This window comes from Cherax quadricarinatus, chromosome 23 (assembly GCF_038502225.1).
Source record: "Cherax quadricarinatus isolate ZL_2023a chromosome 23, ASM3850222v1, whole genome shotgun sequence".
NCBI classification, from domain to species: Eukaryota; Metazoa; Arthropoda; class Malacostraca; order Decapoda; family Parastacidae; genus Cherax; species Cherax quadricarinatus.
Window position 1 is genome coordinate 37265676 of NC_091314.1, and position 23033 is coordinate 37288708.

The window sequence follows — 23033 nt, forward strand, 5'->3', positions numbered from 1 at the left end:
TAATTTAGTTTCTATTTGAATTCGACAATTTTGGATTCTTTGCTCCTATCATTTATTTTCTTTAATTTCACATTAATATGGGTTTAGAATAATTATTTTAGCAGTAAAATGTGTGAGAAACAAACTGACATCACATTCCCTATCTGGATTAAATTCCTGGTGGATTAAATTCAATAGAAACACAAGTCTGCCTTCACTAAATTCTCTTAAACCATATTACTGTTATCACAAGATATCAGTCATTAATAATTTATGAATATTCTTACACGAATCATTATTCACTAATGTTCCATACTTTTTCTGTATAATATAAAGTAGTGTATGAATAAACCAACAAGAGATTTAAAAAAAAAAAGTTGAAACAAGTCGTAGTATTATTACAATATTTGAGCTACAAGAGACAATCATGAAGATGAACACAAAACCTAAGTGTTGAAGAGTAGTAGCATCAGGTGCTGGGCGAAGATTCTGCCGTCAAATGATGAGCGATTAAGTTGTTCGCCAGGGAAGGAAAATGAAGGTTTAAATTGTCGTAAGGAATATTTTTTTATGAAATAATATAAAGTAAAATCACGATAAAAGTTTAAATCTTCAAAGAGCAATAGACAGTGACGTCTTAAATAGACTTGAAGTTGATTCGTGAAATTAAATACACAGCCAATAAAATTAAGACATTCATCGAGAGGTTTATGTCTCTCAGTATACATGTTATATTACACTCAAAGTTAATGTTATATTACACTCAAAGTTAATGTTATATTACACTCAAAGTTAATGTTATATTACACTCAAAGTTAATGTTATATTACACTCAAAGTTAATGTTATATTACACTCAAAGTTAATTTCAATTAGTATTTTCAATAGGAATTTACAAGGAAAATAACTTTGTCGATCTTAACTAAAATAATCATCTGGAACAAGAGCTGTAGCTCAGCCAAATATGTAAGACCAATAGATAAAGTTGAAGACTGCAAAAATAGCCACAAGGCTGGACCTAGAGAACAGAATGAAGCCCCTGGCAGTGTTGAAGTTACGGTGGCTCCTGGAGGTGGTGTTGGGTGGCCGGCCGTCGACAGCAGCAGCAGCAGCAGGTGATACCTTGGTCAGTGGTGGGAGAGCAGAGGCTGTGTCGTCCACCAGTTTGTCAATAATGGTGTGGAAGATAATTATTATAAAGCTCATTACAATGCAGAAGAGGATCCACACGTCGACCATCTTGAAGTATGATGTCTTGGGCAGCGTCGCTGATGCCTTACGATGACACAGTCACGGTTAATTATAACAAAATAGAAATATGCAAAAGGATGCAATGAGCGAAGAGCTCAACAGCAAAATAGGAAAAAAAGTACAAAAAACAGTAAAAATAACTTGTATGATTAGGTACATTCTAGCAGTAAATAGAAAATATGAGGCATTACGTCAGTCCAGTATTGTGCAACAACAGCCAGGTGAACTATGTTGTCATAAGCACACCCCTCAAGGAAGGTTCCTTGATGCTGGTGAGGGGCTCTTGATCTAAGGAATTGGATCTGTTTTCCAGTTCCTTGAATTAAACCTGAATACCTTCCACATCCCCCCTCAGGTGCTGTATAATCCTACGGGTTTAGCGCTTCCCCTTGATTATAATAATAATTATTGCAATCAAAAAGAAGCGCTAAACCACAAGGGCTATACAGCGCTGCAGGGCAGGAAGGAAGCGAGGGTATCAGGTGGCAAAAGGGAGATGGATGAGTAATAGGTTACGGAGAACAGCGGGGCAGTGGATGGTGAAAGGGTAGAGGGTAGCAAGAGATTAATATAGAAAGGGCTGAGGGGAGTGCGAAAGGTATCATCATCAGAGTTTGTGGAGTAAATCAGTCGTTGTCAAGAAGTCAATGAGAGAGTCAGGATTAAAGGAGGGTCCATCAGCAAGAAGGGAAGGTAAAGAGAGAGTAGTAGAGCGGAGGCGACGTTGGAGGTAAATTCTGCGTGCTCGTTGATAGAGAGGGCAGTCTAACAGAATGTGGCTAGTCGATACTGGAACTTGACACTGCTCACAGAGAGGAACAGGGCGCCTCTCCATGAGATACCCATGAGTAAGACGAGTGTGGCCAATGTGAAGATGGGAGAGAGTAGTCTCCCAACCTCGGCACTGATGACAAGAAGACGGCCAGCAACCTATGTTCAGTTTAATAGAATGAAGTTTGTTACCGAGTAGAGTTGACCAACGTTGTTGCCAACGGGTGTGAAGGTGGGTAGCTATTACAGCAAAATAGTCCGGAAATGGAACACCTCTACATGAAATTGGTAGGTCATGTACTGCTGACCACACAGCAGTGTCTGCCTGTTCATTGCCCTGTACATCAACATGACCAGGGACCCAACAAAAAACAACATCTTTATGCTTGGTAGAGATACAGCATAGCCAAAGTTGGATACGGAGAACTAGGGAGTGAGGTGTATCAAATTTCCTTATAGCCTGTAAAGCACTGAGGGAGTCTGAGACAATCACAAATGATGACACAGGCATAGATGCGATACGAATAAGTGCCGCAAGAATGGCATACAATTCAGCAGTAAAAGTGCTAGCCGAAGATAGTAAATGCCCCCGCACGACGCTGTCCGGAAACACTGCTGTAAATCCGACTCCGTCAGAAGATTTAGAGCCATCTGTGTACACGGCGATGGCATGAGAATGAGAGTGGAAGTGGTCAAGAAAAAGAGAGCGGGAAGCCACCGTAGGCAGTTGGGCTTGGGCTTTCGAGCAAGGGAGTGAGAAAGAACAGACCCGAACAGTTGGAACTTCCCAGTGGGGTAGGGAAAAGTGAGATACTACATGAACATGTAAAGGTGGTAACTGAAGGGAAGACAAGAGCGAATGTAGGCGAAGAGAGAAGGAACGGAGCAAACAAGGGCGGCAAACAAATAAAGAATGTCTACTAATATCAGTGACCATTCTATAAATGGAAGGATTGCGGAGATCGTGAGAGCGTACATAGCAGCGAAGGCAATGGGCATCACGGCGATCAGACAAGGATGGAACATTCACTTCTGCATAGAGGCTCTCAACAGGGGAAGAGCGAAAAGCACCAAGGCATAAACATAATCCTTGGTGATGAATGGGATTAGGCTAGAGAGTAGCAGGAGAGGCCGCTGAATGGATCTGGTCACCATAATCGAGTTTCGATAAAATGAGGGCTGAATGTAGGCGAAGCAGAGTTCGACGATCAGCTCCCAATGAAAGATGAGCAAGGGTTTTAAGAAGGTTCAGCCGGCTGTGATAAGTTGCCTTCAGAGAGGTAATGTGGGGTTTCCAGGATAACATACGGTCAAAGAGAAGGCCTAGAAACCTGACTGTATCATGTTCAGCGATACGGGAGCCATAGAGGTACAAAGGATAATTGGAGTTGACAGAGCGTCTAGTGAAAGTAATTTGGCGAGTTTTGGTACTGGAAAATTTAAACCCATGCATGGTGGCCCAATTGGAAACACAGTCAACCGCATGCTGGAGAGAAACTGTAATGAGGTGACAGCGCCTGCACAAGCAATAGCGAAGTCATCTACAGAGTGATGACCAAATATTAGACAGAAGAACAGAGGCCAAGTCATTTATAGCAAGGAGAAAGTGTTGTGCTCAGAACACATCCCTGAGGGACACCTTCAGCTTGGACAAAGTCCGTGAAGAGCACATTATTAACTCGAACACGGAAATGTCTGTCAGTTAAAAAGTTCTTAAAGAAAGATGGTAGATTGCCTCGAAGGCCTAAGGAGTGGGTTTGGGCCAAAAATATTATACCTCCAAGTTGTGTCATATGCCTTCTCAAGGTCAAAAAATATGGCAATAACTGAGTGGTTATTTGCAATGGCATTACGAACATACGTATCCAAGCATAGTAAGGGGTCTATGGTAGAACGTCCCTTACGAAAGCCATATTGACGAGTGGAGAGACTGTTGTGTGTCTCTAAATACCACATTAAACGTCTATTTACCAGATGTTCCATCACTTTACAAACTGCACTGGTAACGATGGGACGATAGTGGGAGGCTTCATGTCCCGTAGTACCCGGTTTGTGGAAAGGGAGAACAATGGCAGATTTCCACAGCTGTGGAAGAGCTCCTTGTGACCAAATAAGATTGAAAAGGCGTAAGAGGACTGCAAGAGCTGACTGATGAAAATGTAGTAACATATGAATATGAATGTCGTCGGGCCCAGCTGTCGATGATCGGCAAGCTGGGAGTGTTGCCTCCAGTTCCTGAAGTGTAAAAGGCACGTTATACTGTTCTTCTCAGAGAAGAAAAGTCCAACTGGTGCTAACTCTCTGGCAGATTTTGAGGAAAGAAACGAGGGGCATAGATGGAGCCCCAGAGAAATACGGACCAGATGACTGTCAATTTCAATGGCAACATCTAGAGGGTTTGCTATATCAACACTGGCAACCCGCAGATTATTATTATAATCAAGGGGGAAGCGCTAAACCCGGAGGATTATACAGCGCCTAGGGGGGGGATGTGGAAGGCATTCAGGCTTAATTCGGGGAACTGGAGCACGGATCCAATTCCCTAAATCAAGAGCCCCTCACCAACATCAAGGAACCTTCCTTGAGGGGATCCTGCAACCCGCAGAACAGGAGCCGGGTCAGGAGAATATTTACCACTCAGTTTCCGTACTGTACTCATAGAGGAAGCAGAGGTGATGGTGGAGACAATCTCGCCAGCAAGTGCGTTTAGCATCACGGATAACACGGCGAGCAATCACACGCTTCTGCTTAAAATCAAGAAGTCTCTCAGTGGTTCTATTGTACCGGTACCTGCCCCACGCAGCGTGTTTCAAACGTACTGCACGAGCACAAGCAGGAGACCACCAAGGCACGCATTTCTGAGAATGCCTGCCCGAGGTTTGGGGTATAGAATGAGCAGCTGTGGTTAAAACTGAGGACGAGAAGAGGTGTAAAAGCTCATCAATGGAGGACGAAGAAGGAACCTCACTAAAAACAGTTAGTTGTGAGTAAAGGTCCCAATTTGCCTGATCAAATTGCCAGCGTGGGTTACGAAGAGGTGGTGAATATGAAGGGGAAGTAAGAATGATTGGAAAATTATCGCTGTCATGTAAATCCGGGAGAACAGACCAGGTGAAGTCTAGTGCGGCGGAGGAAGAGCAGACTGAGAGATCGATGCAAGAGAGAGTATGAGTACGAGGATCAAAATGGGTGTGAGTACCTGTATTTAAAACATGGAGTGGGTGGGAAGCAAGAAAAGCCTCTAACTGAATGCAACGGGAATCACAGTGAGACCCCACCAGAGGAAATGATGGGCATTGAAATCGCCAAGTAACAGAAGTGGTGGCGGTAATGACGAAACAAGAAAGGCAATATCCGGGATAGATAATTCTCGAGAAGGAGAGAGATACAAAGAGCAATGTGTATACCACCTATGCAGGTGGATACAGGCTGCTGTGTAATGCAGCGAAGCACGAACAAATAGCTGATGGTACGGAATATCAGTGCGTAGAAGAAGGGCACTTTTATTAAAGGTCCCATCAGGAAAAGGATCCGAAGAATACAATAAATTATAGCCTGAGAGGGGATAGATCAAAGCAGAGTGTAATTTTGGTTCTTGTAAGCAAACACCAACAGGGGAAAATTGGGAGAGCAACGTCTGAAGCTCACCCCGATTACCCCTGAGGCCGCGTATAATCCACTGTAAATAGGCCATGATTGGCAACGATAAAGATGCTAGAAATCCGCAGGTAAGGGTAATTACGGACTAGAGGAGTTAGAAAAGTCCACATGCAGTGGCAGTGGAAAACGTTCAAGCAGCAAAGAAACGGTGCGCTGTGAAGAAAGGAGTTGTGCAAATGGAGAAGAGGAAAGAGAAGGAACAGAGGGTGGATCAGTGTCCATTGATGGTTTGGTTTCTGCAATATATTCAGAGATTGCTTCAAGTGTTTCAGAGTTCAGAGACGTCTTATGGAAGACAATATTGGAGATGGAAGGAGGAGGAGTTTGAGTAAAGTTCAGAACTGTAATGGACTGTACCAAGGTAAGGGGGGGGCGAAAGGGTGGAGGGAACTGGAGAAGTGTGGGAGGGGACAGAAGAGGCAGAAACCTGGGAGATGGCAGAAGAGGAAGAAACTTGGGAGGGGACAGGGGAGGAAGGTACAGTACGAGGAGGAGGATGAACCTCCACACTTGTAACAAAGCCAGTGAAAGGGGAAAACCCAGGTACAGAGACTGGGAAGGTAAAATGTGGAGGTGGATGAAGGGAAGGAGGGGTTAAAGGAGATTTTTTGGGCTTCTGAGAAGTAGAGAGACGACTGGGAGGAGGTGTTGTATGAGATCTTGTCGATACCAGGGTTTGTGAGGGAGAACACGAAGAAGTGAGAACAGACAGAGGTGTTGATTTAGGGGCGTCTGAGCCCAGGACAGCAAAAGAATTAGATACAGGAGTGACTATGGGAGGGGCAACCGCAGAAGAGGCTGCAGAAGATGGGGGGATGTTTTGAAACACGAGAATAAGAAACACAGGGTAGTCTCCGTTGGCGATGGAGATGAGAAACTGCCATAGCATAAGGGAGACCTTCTGCCTCTTTGAGGCAACGAATATCCCACTCATTGAAGTAGACCTGGCAATGGCAAGAGTACGAAGGGCGAGCCTCATGACAATTAAGGCAAGAGGGAGGTCGACTGCAAGACGTATTAGAATGGTCATCGGCACCACAGACTGGGCATTCGGCTATAGATCTGCAATATTTCGCTGGGTGGCCAAATCGCCAGCAATTTCTACATTGTTGTGGTGTAGGGATCACCTTTCGAACTTGTAACCGATGTCCTGCTACATAAACAGAGGACGGGAGTTCACGGCTGTCAAAAGTTAAACGAGCCACGTTGCCCGCGGGCAGGAAGAACATAAGTGTCTACCTTGAGAATTGGGAGATGTTGAAGTTCCAGCTGTTTGAGAATGTCATTGCCACACGTCTAGAAATTCTGTTGGACTATGGTATGGGGCAGAATGACAGTACCACTACAAGAATTGAGGGAATGATGTTTCTCGATAGTGATAGGAATAGTATCGATATGTGAAAGAAGAGAAAGATCATGAGCTTGAGTAGCATTTTGGACTGTGATGATGCACGTACCACTCTTAAGAGCATGAACAGAAATATCTCTACCAACATGGCGTAGGAGCGCTTTGCCAATACTATTGATGGAATGATAGGCAGTAGAAGAAGACAGTCTTAAAGTAAAGAATTTAGTCCACTGTGTGGTCCGAAACTGAGTGTGGAGAGGGAGTGCATGACGTGTCGGTCTTTTCCGAGTAGAATGGGAAGGTAACGAAGTAACATTATCAGGAGATTGTCATTGGCATTTAGAAGTGGGACCAGAGTTGGTCTGACGTGGGACGGGCTGGCTATTCGAAAATTGCCGCACCATAGAGGGAGAGGCCGGAAGCATAGTCAAAGGAGAGCGGAGGTCAGACAAATCGAAGCAGTCAGTCGTAACCCCAGCACCTGAAGCGGGTGATGAAACAGCACCAGCAAGAGGCACAGGAGCCTTAGGAGTGTCTGAAGAGTAGTCAAAAGACGAGGCGAGGTCAGAACGGGGTGCGGTAACAAGAAGGGGCCCGAGGGTAGCCAGGTCATGGATTGGGAACTCCATGGTTAGGTTACTTCTTTCTTTTTGTTTTAAAAAAAAAAAGAAAGAAAAGAAAATAAAAATAAAAAAAAGAATAAAAAAAAGGGGGAACCGCGGAAGGACAGTTCCTAGGAGGAATGAAAGGGCCAGAAATCTCCATCCGCGTCCAAGAGGACCTCAGCACTGCAAGTAGCGCAGATGCAGCATGGAAGCCGTGCCATACCCTACCCTTCATGCCAGTAAACCAGCAATCTGGGATAGCAACCTCACATCTGCCGAGCTACCTCAGAGGACAAAAGAGAGGGCAGCCGGATATCCACCACAAAGCATACCTCCTTCGGCCACCACCCCCGGAATCCGAAAGGTGGCTACCAGAGATACACCCATCGCCCGAAAGACACCCAAAGCCACCCTCAGGGATACCGGAGAGGGATCGAGACATTCCCAGGCGATCCAGATTCCACGGCAAACTACGCCACCGCCAAGAACCTCAACGAAATTATATGGACCCCGGTACCCTTTCCCCTACCTAGGAACTAGTGTGCCTGTGGGAAAAATCCCAAAGGCCAAAAAGAGGAAGGGCAAGAGGGAGGGGTGGGGAGGAGGAGGAGTAAAGGAAAAAAGGGAGGATGGGGAGGAAGGGATAGGGAAGGGAGGTCTAACTCCTCAAACCAAGAACCTCTTCACCACGCTAAGGAGCCCCCCCCCCCTTGAAGAGGCCAATAATAATAATAATAATAATGTCATAAGGACTTGTCGAGTAGTGTAGATCTTGTGGTGTGTAGCAGCGATCATGGTGAGGTTTGAAGTGTACACCACAGTAGTGATTGGGCTCTCCTGTGTACATCATAGTGATTGGGCTCTCCTGTGTACATCACAGTGATTGTGCTCTCCTATGTAGACCAGAGTAGCGATTGTGGTCTCCTATGTACAACAGGGTAATGACTGTGCTCTCATGTGTGTACCAGAGTAATCATTGTGCTCTCCTGTGTACACAAGGGAAATGATTTTGCTCTCCTTTGTACACCAGCGTAATGACTGTGTTTTCCTGTGTACACAAAGGGTAATGATTGTGCTTTCCGGTGTACACCAGAGTAATGATTGAGCTTTCCTGTGTACACCAGGGTAATGATTGTACTCTCCTGTGTACACCAGATTAATGATTGAGCTCTCTTGTGTACACCAGTGTAATGATTGTGCTTTCCTGTGTACACCAGGATAATGATTGTGCTTTCCTGTGTACACCAGGGTAATGATTGTGCTCTGCTGTGTGCACCAGATTAATGATTGTGCTTTCCGGTGTACACCAGAGTAATGATTGTGCTCTATGTACACCAGAGTAATGATTGTGCTTTCCTGTGTACACCAGGGTAATGATTGTGCTCTCCTGTGTGCACCAGATTAATGATTGAGCACTCTTGTGTACACCAGTGTAATGATTGTGCTTTCCTGTGTACACCAGGGTAATGATTGTGCTTTCCTGTGTACACCAGAGTAATGATTGTGCTTTCCTGTGTACACCAGAGTAATGATTGTGCTTTCCTGTGTACACCAGAGTAATGATTGTGCTTTCCTGTGTACACCAGAGTAATGATTGTGCTTTCCTGTGTACACCAGAGTAATGATTGTGCTCTCCTATGGACACAAAAGTCATGATTGTGCTTTCCTGTGTACACAAAGGGTAATGATTGTGCTTTCCTGTGTACACCAGGGTAATGATTGTGCTTTCCTGTGTACACCAGAGTAATGATTGTGCTTTCCTGTGTACACAAAGGGTAATGATTGTGCTCTGCTGTGTACACCAGATTAATGATTGAGCTCTCCTGTGTACACCAGGGAAATGATTGTGCTTTCCTGTGTACACAAAGGGTAATGATTGTGCTTTCCTGTGTACACCAGGGTAATGATTGTGCTTTCCTGTGTACACAAAGGGTAATGATTGTGCTTTCCTGTGTACACCAGGGTAATGATTGTGCTCTCCTGTGTACACCAGGGTAATGATTGTGCTTTCCTGTGTACACCAGGGTAATGATTGTACTCTCCTGTGTACACCAGATTAATGATTGAGCTCTCTTGTGTACACCAGTGTAATGATTGTGCTTTCCTGTGTACACCAGGATAATGATTGTGCTTTCCTGTGTACACCAGGGTAATGATTGTGCTCTGCTGTGTGCACCAGATTAATGATTGTGCTTTCCGGTGTACACCAGAGTAATGATTGTGCTCTATGTACACCAGAGTAATGATTGTGCTTTCCTGTGTACACCAGGGTAATGATTGTGCTCTCCTGTGTGCACCAGATTAATGATTGAGCACTCTTGTGTACACCAGTGTAATGATTGTGCTTTCCTGTGTACACCAGGGTAATGATTGTGCTTTCCTGTGTACACCAGAGTAATGATTGTGCTTTCCTGTGTACACCAGAGTAATGATTGTGCTTTCCTGTGTACACCAGAGTAATGATTGTGCTTTCCTGTGTACACCAGAGTAATGATTGTGCTCTATGGACACAAAAGTCATGATTGTGCTTTCCTGTGTACACAAAGGGTAATGATTGTGCTTTCCTGTGTACACCAGGGTAATGATTGTGCTTTCCTGTGTACACCAGAGTAATGATTGTGCTTTCCTGTGTACACAAAGGGTAATGATTGTGCTCTGCTGTGTACACCAGATTAATGATTGAGCTCTCCTGTGTACACCAGGGAAATGATTGTGCTTTCCTGTGTACACAAAGGGTAATGATTGTGCTTTCCTGTGTACACCAGGGTAATGATTGTGCTTTCCTGTGTACACAAAGGGTAATGATTGTGCTTTCCTGTGTACACCAGGGTAATGATTGTGCTCTCCTGTGTACACCAGGGTAATGATTGTGCTTTCCTGTGTACACAAAGGGTAATGATTGTGCTTTCCTGTGTACACCAGGGTAATGATTGTGCTTTCCTGTGTACACAAAGGGTAATGATTGTGCTTTCCTGTGTACACCAGGGTAATGATTGTGCTCTCCTGTGTACACCAGGGTAATGATTGTGCTTTCCTGTGTACACCAGGGTAATGATTGTGCTCTCCTGTGTACACCAGGGTAATGATTGTGCTTTCCTGTGTACACCAGGGTAATGATTGTGCTCTCCTGTGTACACCAGGGTAATGATTGTGGTCTCCTGTGTACACCAGGGTAATGATTTATCTCCCGTGTACACCAGGGTAATGGCTGTGCTCTCCTGTGTTCACCAGAGTAATGACTGTGCTCTCCTGTGTACACCAGGGAACTGATTGTGCTCTCCTGTGTACACCAGAGTAATGATTGTGCTGTGTACACCAGGGTAATGACTGTGCTTTCCTGTGTACACCAAGGGTAATGATTGTGCTCTCCTGTGTACACCAGGGAACTGATTGTGCTCTCCTGTGTACACCAGAGTAATGATTGTGCTGTGTACACCAGGGTAATGACTGTGCTTTCCTGTGTACACCAGGGTAATGATTGTGCTCTGTGTACACCAAAGTAATGATTGTGCTTTCCTGTGTACACCAGGGTAATGATTGTGCTCTCCTTCGTACACCAGGGTAATGACTGTGCTCTCCTGTGTACACAAGGATAATGATTGTGACCTGTGTACAGCAGGGCAACGATTGTGCTATCCTGTGTACACCAGAGTAATGATTATGCTTTCCTGTGTACACCAGGGAAATGATTGTGCTCTGTGCACACCAGAGTAATGATTGTGCTCTCCTGTGTACACCAGGGTAATTATTGTGCTCTCCTGTGTACACCAGGATAATGACTGTGTTTTCTTGTGTACACCAAGGTAATGATTGTGTTTCCTGTGTACACAAGAGTAATGATTGTGCTCTCCTGTTTACACTAGGGTAATGATTGTGCTTTCCTGTGTACACCAGGGTAATGATTGTGATTTCCTGTGTACATCAGGGTAATGACTTTGCTCTCCTGTGTTCTCCATGGTATTGACTGTGCTCTACGGTGTACACCATGGTAATGACTGTGCTCTCCTGTGTACACCAGAGCAATGATTGTGCTCTATGTACACCAGGGTAATGACTGTGCTCTCCTGTGTACACCAGGGTAATGACTGTGCTTTCCTATCTACACACAAAGATTAATAATTATTGTACTCTACTCTCTATATCGGAATAATGATTGCCCTCTTGTCTACACACCAGAGGAAGTACTGTACTTGTCTACACATCAATAGAGCGAAACACCAACGTCAAAGACCTGGGAGTGATTATGTCGGAGGATCTCACCTTCAAGGACCATAACATTGTATCAATCGCATCTGCTAGAAAAATGACAGGATGGATAATGAGAACCTTCAAAACTAGGGAGGCCAAGCCCATGATGACACTCTTCAGGTCACTTGTTCTATCTAGGCTGGAATATTGCTGCACACTAACAGCACCTTTCAAGGCAGGTGAAATTGCTGACCTAGAAAATGTACAGAGAACCTTCACGGCGCGCATAACGGAGATAAAACACCTCAATTACTGGGAGCGCTTGAGGTTTCTAAACCTGTATTCCCTGGAACGCAGGCGGGAGATATACATGATTATATACACCTGGAAAATCCTAGAGGGACTAGTACCGAACTTGCACACGAAAATCACTCACTACGAAAGCAAAAGACTTGGCAGACGATGCTCCATCCCCCCAATAAAAAGCAGGGGTGTCACTAGCACGTTAAGAGACCATACAATAAGTGTCAGGGGCCCGAGACTGTTCAACTGCCTCCCAGCACACATAAGGGGGATTACCAACAGACCCCTGGCAGTCTTCAAGCTGGCACTGGACAAGCACCTAAAGTCAGTTCCTGATCAGCTGGGCTGTGGCTCGTACGTTGGTTTGCGTGCAGCCAGCAGCAACAGCCTGGTTGATCAGGGGCTGATCCACCAGGAGGCCTGGTCACAGACCGGGCCGCGGGGGCGTTGACCCCCGAAACTCTCTCCAGGTAAACTCCAGGTAAACATCAGGGTAATGACTGTACTGTCTAAACATCAGCAGAGTAATGATTGTACTCTATTTATACAGCATCACCAGACAGATTTGTCTACACTCAAATAAAATTAAGGGGTGCTATCCAGGCCGTAAAATGAATCAACCAATAATGTTAAAGCCGTTCATGAAAATAAAATTAAATTAATTTACGTGATTTAGCGGGTATAAAGACTTTACACTCCTTTACAGACAAAAGAACAGTTAACTCTGCATCTACACACCTGAATTTCACTCTCCGCCGTCGTCGAATTTAGAATCAACTCTTTACAACGCATAAAGTTACGCCACTGAAGGTTTTAGAATGTTATCTGAGCCGTTCCAGGATGCTGGGAATGGGTTCAACAACTCTGGTCATTGGGCACCTACACCTGCCAATTGTTCTTAGAATTTGGCCCTAGTGACCGTGCACAGGTGTTAGAATTTTAAAGACGCTTATGCGAGGTGTTCTCGAGTTATGAGCAAAATGAAAACGAGAAGTTGGAGGAAGAAAAATAAAAGAGAACGTTAAGAGTTTCCCTGTCTCCTAATATCATGTTTATTTTTCCCTTATAATCTACCTTGTCTACAATTACTAATTATGGATAAGGTAGATTATAGGAGAAAAATAACATGTTATTAGAAGACAAGGGAACTGATGTGCCCCTTAAGGCAGCCACTTCTTAAGGTCACCCTCAGGGATACCTAAACATGAATCATTTTTTTTCTCTGAGACAAACTACAGAAAATAACAGAGTCATTTAAATTATTATTATTATCAAGGGGAAGCGCTAAACCCGGAGGATTATACAGCGCCTGGGGGGAGGGATGTGGAAGGCATTCAGGCTTAATTCGGGGAACTGGAGCACAGATCCAATTCCCTAAATCAAGAGCCCCTCACCAACATCAAGGAACCTTCCTTGAGAGGAGATTCATTTAAAAATTATGATGACAGCACATTATGAAAAGTTAAAATTCATATACATACTTGCTAAATTTAATAAGGAAATACTGAATTTTATCAATATTGTAAATTGTGTGTGATGCTAAGTTTGACTGTGACTGTCGCTGTGTCTCACCTGTGTAAACAAAGTGGCCAAGACCAGCAAGGAGGTGAGTGTGGTCATAACGCGAGCCTCAAGGAAGTGCGGGCGAAGGAAGAGTGTGATGTAGCAGATCACCAGGAGAATGGTAGAGGGAATGTAGATGTTAAGGACAGCATAACCTGAGAGTCGCTGTAGTGGGATCCGAACTTTCATTTCGCTGAACTCGTTATTGTTGTCAAAAATGATCTTAGGTTGCCGAATCTGCAGAATGTGGAGAATAAACTTAAAAAATTTGATGTTGCGATTCTTGAGCTCGAAAATTTATTTTTTTATATGAAAGGGAAACAATAAACATTTTATAACGATTATTACAAAAGTACCTACTAATCCATTTGTATATAAATGTGTGTACTGTACATCCTGACCTGGTACTCCAGCAGCCAGGCACTGCCGTAGTACGCAGCGAAGGAGGCCACCTTGTCGAAAGTGATGTAGTCTTTGGTGCCTGAGATTATCTGGAGGCGCATGTCACAGTACTGAACATCAAACGGGTACAACACCAGGTTAAAATCACATATGAAAGGGGTGCTGTACTTCCTGGAGAAGAAGAGAGAGTTCTCCTCGCCTGAGAACAGATCCACTGTGGAAGACACAAGCAGACCCTATATAACTGTTCATGAGAGTTAGCAACGTCCTTCAGGAGGAACAGGTTATATCAACAGTAGTATCTTCTAAGTTTCTCTAAGCTTGTAGTTCCTAACTTGAGAACGTCTTTGATGATAACAAGAGCAGAAACCTAAACAAAGTTCGTTAGAATATAACTTCTTATGAATCACCTCAGACCATTGTTGTTGCCAACGACTGCGAAGTTGTCTAGAATTGCAGCAAAATTGTCTGAGAATGCAGTACCCCCGTGTGAAACGTGGAGGTCATGTACAACTGACCGCGCATCAGAGTCCGCCGGCTGGTGGCCCTAAATATTCACATGACCAGGGACCTAGCAGCAAGCGATGTCTGTTTCTACTAGAAATGTGGCGCAACCAAAGTTGTATACGACGATCGGGGGAACGAGGAGAATCAGACTTATTGATAGCCTGAAAAAAAACTAAAGGAGTCTAAAAGTAGTATGAATGTTGAGGTAGGCAGAGATGCACTATGTATAGCAGCGATGAGACATGCCTATTGCTCAGTTATGAAAATATTAGCCGGGTCCAATAAATGACCTCTTACAACACTGTCCATAAACACTTCCGCCAACTCGACACCGTCAGAGGATTTAAAACCATCAGAGTAAGCAGGGGGCGGCGAGCAAATAAAGGACCCTACTAATGTCTGTTACCATCCTGTATGTAGGAGGATAGTGGAGGTCATGAGAGAGGACAAAATATCGGAGACATTGGGCATCACGTAGATCGTGCAAAGATGGAACATTCCCCTCAGCATACAGGTTCTCAACATAGGAGTAACGACAAGTACCAAGACACAAATGTAACCCCTGATGATGAATTGGTTCAAGTTTAGACAAAGTTGTTGGTCGCCATAATCTAGTTTCAATAGGATTAGGGCAGAATGAAGTTGAAGGAGAGTTCGACGAGTCACCCCCCACGAAAGATGAGCGAGGGTTTTAAGAAGGTTCGGCCAGCTATGGCAAGTTACTTTCAGGAAGGTAATGTGAGGTTTCCAGGACAGCCTGCGGTCAAACAAAAGTCTGAGAAATCTGATTGTATCACGTTCAGGGATATTGGAACCATGCAAGTATTATGGAGCAATGGAGATAATAGAACATCTAGGAAAAGTAATGTGGTTTTTAGTGCCAGAAAATTTAAACTCACGAGTTGTGGCCCAATTGGAAACACGATCGATAACATTCTGGAGAGAGGCTGTTACTAGGTGACAATCAACGCCTGCGTCTGCTATAACATTGACAAAGTGAAGACCAAATATTAGATGGAAGAACCGAGACAAGATCATTAATAGCAAGTAGAAAATGAGTGGTGCTAAGGAAACCTTCAGCCTGGATAGTCAGGGGAAAGCACAGTATTAACCTGGACATGGAAATGTCTCTCAGACAATGAGACTGGGCCAAGTAGTGGCATAAGATTTTTCAAGAATGGTTACTAGGAAAGGCATTACGAACATAAGCATCTAAACAGAATAAGGGGTCAATAGTGGATTGGCCCTTACATAAACCAAATTGACGAGTGGAAAGATTTCTGTGACTCCAAATACTACACTAAACTTTTGTTTACTAGAAGTTCCAGCAACTTGCAAACCGCAATGGTTCGATAGTGAGAAACATCATTGCCTAAAATATTTGGCTTATGTATAGGTAGAAGAACGACTGTTTTCCACAGACGAGGAGGAACTCCTTATACAATACAATTTTTATTTCTTTGCAAGTTTGCATTGAGATTCTGTAGTTACATTAATGAGTTGCAGTGCAAAGAGAGTCACTGTCTTGCCATGGCATTATGGGCAGACTAAATTAATGGCTTACAGACTACTGAATACTAGAGAAATTGATCATAGTTTGTTTAAATTGAACATCTGTTTTTATTTAAATCAGAGATTAAGTTAACTCAAGTTACAATCTGGGGATATTACATTGGGACAATTTGAAGGTATTTTGTAAGTTGTGTAACATATCAATAGTAAATATTTAAGTTATATTATTGGAATATAATATTGAGCATTAGTGAAAGTAGTTTACAGTATGAGAATGTTGCAGTATGGTGTATGAGAGTATAGTTTTGTGCAGGTATTTATACTACAATGTAGGATAAAGTTATGTATGAGCTTTGGGTATTTAAATTTTGAAGTGTTAAAATTTAGGTAATTGGGAGATCTTAATTTAAGTATTGACTATTTAATATTTAGTTTAGGGTGAGAAGATGGTTTTTGAGAAGAGACTTAAATTGATGTACAGACCGGATTACTTTAGTATTTACTGGTAATGAGTACATAGGTGATAAAGAACACAATGCAGTACACAAGTGAAAAAGAACACATTGTTCACATGTTAAAAGGTACACGCAGTGGTGTACACAAGTATTAAGGCATAAGTACCAGGGTGTTAGTTGACTGGTGTGAGTCGCATCCTGCGACGAAGTAAGATTAAAGGGACTACAAGAGCCGTCGGATGTAAACGTTGGAGCCTACGATCGACAGGCGGAATTTCTTTAAGCTTAAAAAACACATAAGATTTGTTTTTATACCAGAAGAAAAATCTAAAGATGTTAACTCTCTGGCATATTTGGAGGAAAGAGACAAGGGACACAGATGGAGCCACTGACATATAAGTACAAGATGATTTTCAATCGCTGTGGCAACTTCAGCAGAGTCTGCAATGCTGACATCAGCAACCCCAAGAACGGCAGCTGCGTCTGGAAACTACCTGCCACTCAGTTTCTGTACCTTTTTCAAAGTGCACTCAGAGGAAGTGGAAGTGACGGTAGAAACATAATCCTGCCAACAAGTGCGTTTTGCTTCACGGATTACACGTCAGGCAACCGCCCTCACTCGCTTAAAATCAAGGAGACGCTCTGTGGTTCTATTGTAATGACATCGGCCCCACACAAGATGCATCAAACGCATTGCACAAGCACAAGCAGGAGATCATCAAGGTACGTATTTCCGAGAGTGCCTACTTGAGGTTTGAGGGATTGAAGCTGCATTTAAGACAGAGGTTTTAAATAAGTGTAACAGCTCATGGGAGGACAAGGAGAAGGCTCCTCATAACAAAGGTTCGACGCAAGTAAAGGGCCCAGTTGCCCGTTCAAACTGCCAACATGGGCTACGAGGAGAGCGAGAATTTGTATGGTAAGTAAGGAGGATAGAAAAATGATCGTTGTTGTCATGTAAATCTGGGAGCACAGACCAGATTAAGTCAAGGGCATTCGAAGAGGCATGAATAGAGTTCTATGCAAGAATCTGAGTGAGAAAAGCCTCTAACTGATCGACACGAGAGTCACAGTGAGACCCTTCTCAGAGAAAATGATGAGCATTAAAATCACTTGAAAAGAGAGGAGGGAGGGAGAAAGAAACCAGATAATGGTCGAGGCGAGAGATACACATAATATTTGTTCAAGTAGATGCGGGCCGCAGTGTAATGCAGGAGTGAAGGATTGGAACGCTGATGAGAAAGGCCTTGTGTAGAAGGCTGAGTAAGGTGATAATGTAAATTGCTGGGGTTGCATCGTGTCCATCACTAGGCTAAATTAAATTGAGCTTCTTATAATAAGGTTATCATTAACTTTTATATTATCATAAATGAAAAAAAAATATATATCTATAAACGTATAGGAGAAAATTTTAGAAAGGACTTAATTTTAAATGAATTCTTATAATTGACGAATTTTACATTATATATATATATATATATATATATATATATATATATATATATATATATATATATATATATATATATATATATATATATATATAATTTTTTTTTCAACAAGTCGGCCGTCTCCCACCGAGGCAGGGTGACCCAAAAAAAGAAAGAAAATCCCAAAAAAGAAAATGTTTTCATCATCATTCAACTCTTTCACCTCACTCACACAATCACTGTTTTTGCAGAGGTGCTCAGAATACAACAGTTTAGAAGCATATACGTATAAAGATACACAACATATCCCTCCAAACTGCCAATATCTCAAACCCCTCCTTTAAAGTGCAGGCATTGTACTTCCCATTTCCAGGACTCAAGTCCGACTATATGAAAATAACCGGTTTCCCTGAATCCCTTCACTAAATATTACCCTGCTCACACTCATATATAATATATATATATAATATATATATATTTATAAATATATATATTATATATGTAAATATATTTATATATTATATATATGTATATACAGGATGGGGTCCACCTCTGGTGTAAATTGAGGGACCCATAGCCTCGGAGAAGTGGATAAAAAGGCTTCAAGGAAGAATATTTGGATGGTGGTAATTCACTTACTGTAAACTACCTTGAAAAGAATAGCATTAAATACAAAACACCAGTATAAACCTGAATAAAGTGTTTAATGTTTTGTGGTAAGCCCATATGTATGATAAGGTGACTCACTACGTTACGACTGGTTATACAGTGCAACAAGCTTACTAACTATACAAGGGCACTGCACAAGGTGCTGCAGGAGTGTTACTGAGCACTAATAACAACACTGAGTCCTCAAACCTAACTTAACTAATGCTGACCCAGTGTCATCAACTATGTATGATGTGGAGGTAGTGGTGGTTACGAGGTCAAGAAGACTGACAGTTATGTGAAGACGAGGCTGGTGGACCGGACATGTTTACACCAACAACCATCTTGGAACATCCAGTGGAGGATGGGGTGCATCCATCCCTTAGCCTGGCTGCCTAATTAGCTGATGGAGGAACAAGCCTCCACTCCTTGCGCTTAGTGACTCACATGGGTTTAGCGATTCATAAAGTAAATTATTTCCAGTGCGGGCAGCCTGAATGGTGTGATGCTGGATGGCTCGTTGGTGCCTTCTAATCTACACCACAGTGGCTGGCTTACTAAGCCACAAATCCAGCCTTATCCACACAGGATTTGCAGGATCATATGGATGGTGCAACTGCATTGACGTAACCGTAAAAAGCCTGCATCGAAAGGCTTAAGCTGGTGCCTTAAAACTGGTTTAATAATTAGCTTAGTTTCGGCTAAGCTGAACACCATGAAGACGAGATATTTCTACCAGGCATGGAAAAGCTTGTGGAAAAAGACACTTATGTACAGCTCAGGACATTTATTAAAGGAAACGTTCGCCACGAGTGGCTTCTTCAGTCCTAATACAGAGAAAACTAAGAAAACGCGTATATATAGTGGCAGGAGTCAGGTGAAGAGTCGTGTGGGTAGAGGTGGTAGTAGTAGTAGTAGTAATGGAGAGGAGACGGATGGCTAGAGAGGGACCTGTTGACATCATGTAACAGCAGTTTCCAGAATGGGTAATATCCTGATGATTAGCAATTTCGAGATACTGTAACTACCGGATTTCTGCTTTGTAGTCTTACTGACAGCAACTAGTGCAGCTTCTATGCATTTTCTCCATCTTAAGTGGTCTGGTCTTCTTTAATCACTTGTTTAGCTTCACTGAATTTCTTGAGGTGTCCAACATCGTCCCTATGTTGAACATACGCGTCTTTGCGATCATCGTTTCTGCAAGCATTTTTGTGTTCGGTGATCCTAATGTCTAGAGATCTAGCTGTTTTCCCTACATATGCTGTCACACCCCCCACATGGTATAGTGTAAATTCCTGCACTTGTGCCAGAATCATGCTTGGGTTTTTGTATCGGGTTCCTAATAGTAGTTGAAGAGCTGGTGGATATTTTAGCCAATTATCTGTCAAACATTTTTGAAACATTATTGGTAACGTTGCTGACCGGTAAAACGATGAAACTTGGAGGTTTTTCTTCAACTTGATTGGTGTTGGTATTGTTGAGAATGCGTGTCGCACGTTTCCTGCAGTCACGTATGAAGTGTAGGGGAAAGTGTAATGAACTAAAAGAGTTGATGTATGTGCATTCTTCGAGGAACTGTGGACTGGAAATTCTGTAGGCTCTCAGAAAGAAGCCAATAACTACCCCTCTTTTAGTTCTGGTGTCATAGTGAGAGAAGAAATGTAGAAGATCGTTCTTGTAGGTAGGTTTCCGGTAGACTTTAAAAGAAAGTCTGCTTTCACCAGTGCGTAGGAGAATGTCGAGAAAAGGTAATTGGTTGTCCTTCTCCTCTTTCGTAAATTTAATAGTAGGTTCCAGAGTGTTGATGGTGTTGAGGATGCCACGTACGTCTAGATTTTTGGGTACAATGACTAAAATATTGTCAACGTACCACATCCATATACCTGAACTATGGATGTTACTGAGGATCCGTCTGGATTCTAGGTTCTCCATATATAAATTGGCAAGAACTGCGCTAAGGGGGGATCCTATAGCTAGCTCGAAGAGTTGTTTGTACTTCTTGTCCTAAAGCAGTTATAACGAACACAAAGTTTGACAAGGCTCACAAAATCTTGGCGGGGTAAAGGTAACTCTGTATCATCGTTAATCACCCTGCGAAGAAGATAAATGGCTTGATCAACTGGAACATTGGTGAATAAGGCAGTCACGTCAAAACTTGCAAGCTTCTTATCACTCATGTCGAGATCTCTGATACGGTTAAGGAGGTCACCCGAATGCTTTAGGTGAGCCTGACTGATTGTACCCAGGAGCTTAGACAAATATTTCGCCAAAACTCCTACCAGGCTGTGTGTGGCGCTGCCAATTCCAAATGTAATGGGTCTCATATGAACATTTGGTTTGTGGGTCTTCGGTAAACCATAAAGCCTTGCTGACTTGGGGTTGGTAGGGATGAGGCGCAAGAGCTTTTTGCCTTTTTGATTTCCTGAGTATGCTGCGGGTCTTACTGAGAAAGGAATCTGTTTCTTTCTTCCATGTATGCTCGAGAATGGAAGCGTATGTGTTCGCGTCGTTTAATAAATCTTGCATCTTACTAACGTACTCTGTACTGTTGAGGATGACCACTCCTTCCCCTTTGTCCGCTGTGGTGATGAGAATATCATTATTAGTGGCCATGTTTTTGAGTGCCTTGATGTAGCGACGTGGAATGACTGGACGACTAGGTTCAGAAACAGCAGCTGCAATAAGTCCTTGTATGAAACCTTTGTTAAATTCAGTGTCACCGAAGTCGTGGTTTTTGATCACTGTGTCTAACTCTTATTTAGGCTTCCATATGCCAGTTCCAAACTTGAGACCTAAGCTGAGTGCTTCGGAAATGCTTGCAGAAATGACCGCAAAAACGCGTGTGTTCAACATAGGGACGATGTTGGACACCTCATGAAATTCAGTGAAGCTAAACAAGTGGTTAAAGACGACGACTTAAGACGGAGAAAATGCATAGAAACTACACTGATTGCTGTCAGTAACCCTATAGAGCGAAAATCCGTTAGTTACAGTATCTCAAAATCGCTAATCAACAGGATATTACTCATTCTGGAAACTGCTGTTACATGATGTCAACAGGTCCCTCTCTAGTCATCCGTCTCACCTCCTTTGTTTCACTACTACTACCACCTCTACCCACACGACACTTCACCTGACTCCTGCCACTATACATACGCATTTTCTTAGTTTTCTCTGAAGAAACCACTAGTGGCAAAATGTTTCCTTTAATAAATGCACTGAACTACATGTATATAAATGTCTTTTTTCACATCTTGTCGGTATCAACATACCATTTCCTCATGGAAAAGCTTGCTGGTCCACACACACCTTCTAATCCACACTAAGCTTCAAAAGCTGGCATACTGCACACTGATCCTCACCTCAACGGCTTGGAAAGATGATTAACAGGCAGGTGATAACAGATGACAATAAGGTCATACCTGTTCTTAGTGGTTTGACAAGCCATAATACACACAGTTCGTCATTAACCCCAGCAAGATGTCAGGCTACGTAGCATCATGTAGCGAGATGTCAGGCTACGTAGCATCATGTAGTGAGGTGCCAGGCCTCGAAGCATCATGTAGCGAGGTGTTAGGCCACGTAGCATCATGTTGCGAGGTGTCAGGCCACGTAGCATCATGTAGCGAGGTGTCAGGCTACGTAGCATCATGTAGCGAGGTGTCAGGCTACGTAGCATCATGTAGCGAGGTGTCAGGCTACATAGCATCATGTAGGAAGGTTTCAGGCTTCGTAGCATCATGTAGCGATGTGTCAGGCTACGTAGCATCATGTAGTGAGGTGCCAGGCCACGTAGCACCATGTAGCGAGGTGCCAGGCCTCGTAGCATCATGTAGCGAGGGGTTAGGCCACACATAACATCATGTTGCGCTGTGTCAGGCCACGTAGCATCATGTAGTGAGGTGTCAGGCTACGTAACATCATGTAGTGAGGTGTCAGGCTACGTAGCATCATGTAGCGAGGTGTCAGGCCTCATAGCATTATGTAGCGAGGTGTCAGGCCACGTAGCATCATGTAGTGAGATGCCAGGCCACGTAGCATCATGTAGCGAGGTGTCAGGCCTCGTAGCATCATGTAGTGAGGTGTCAGGCCACGTAGCATCATGTAGCGAGGTGCCAGGCCTCGTAGCATCATGTAGCGAGGTGTTAGGCCACGTAGCATCATGTTGCGAGGTGTCAGGCCACGTAGCATCATGTAGTGAGGTGTCAGGCCTCGTAGCATCATGTAGTGAGGTGCCAGGCCACGTAGCATCATGTAGTGAGGTGCCAGGCCTCGCAGCATCATGTTGCGAGGTGTCAGGCCACGTAGCATCATGTAGCGAGGTGCCAGGCCTCGTAGCATCATGTAGCGAGGGGTTAGGCCACACATAACATCATGTTGCGCGGTGTCAGGCCACGTAGCATCATGTAGTG

At 43.5% G+C, this 23033-nt stretch overlaps 1 protein-coding gene across 1 annotated transcript in view; it reads right to left on the reverse strand.

Moving 5' to 3' along the window:
- Nucleotides 1–538: 538 nt before the first annotated feature.
- Nucleotides 539–23033, reverse strand: part of LOC128685552 (uncharacterized) — a 61605-nt gene continuing 39110 nt past the window's right edge. The window contains exons 6-8 of the mRNA XM_070088119.1: nucleotides 14069–14283; nucleotides 13677–13904; nucleotides 539–1253 (exon numbers count right to left, since the gene is read on the reverse strand). Of these exons, the coding sequence (XP_069944220.1) occupies nucleotides 933–1253; nucleotides 13677–13904; nucleotides 14069–14283 (764 nt within the window). The 3' untranslated portion in view covers nucleotides 539–932. The remainder of the gene's footprint in view (nucleotides 1254–13676; nucleotides 13905–14068; nucleotides 14284–23033) is intronic.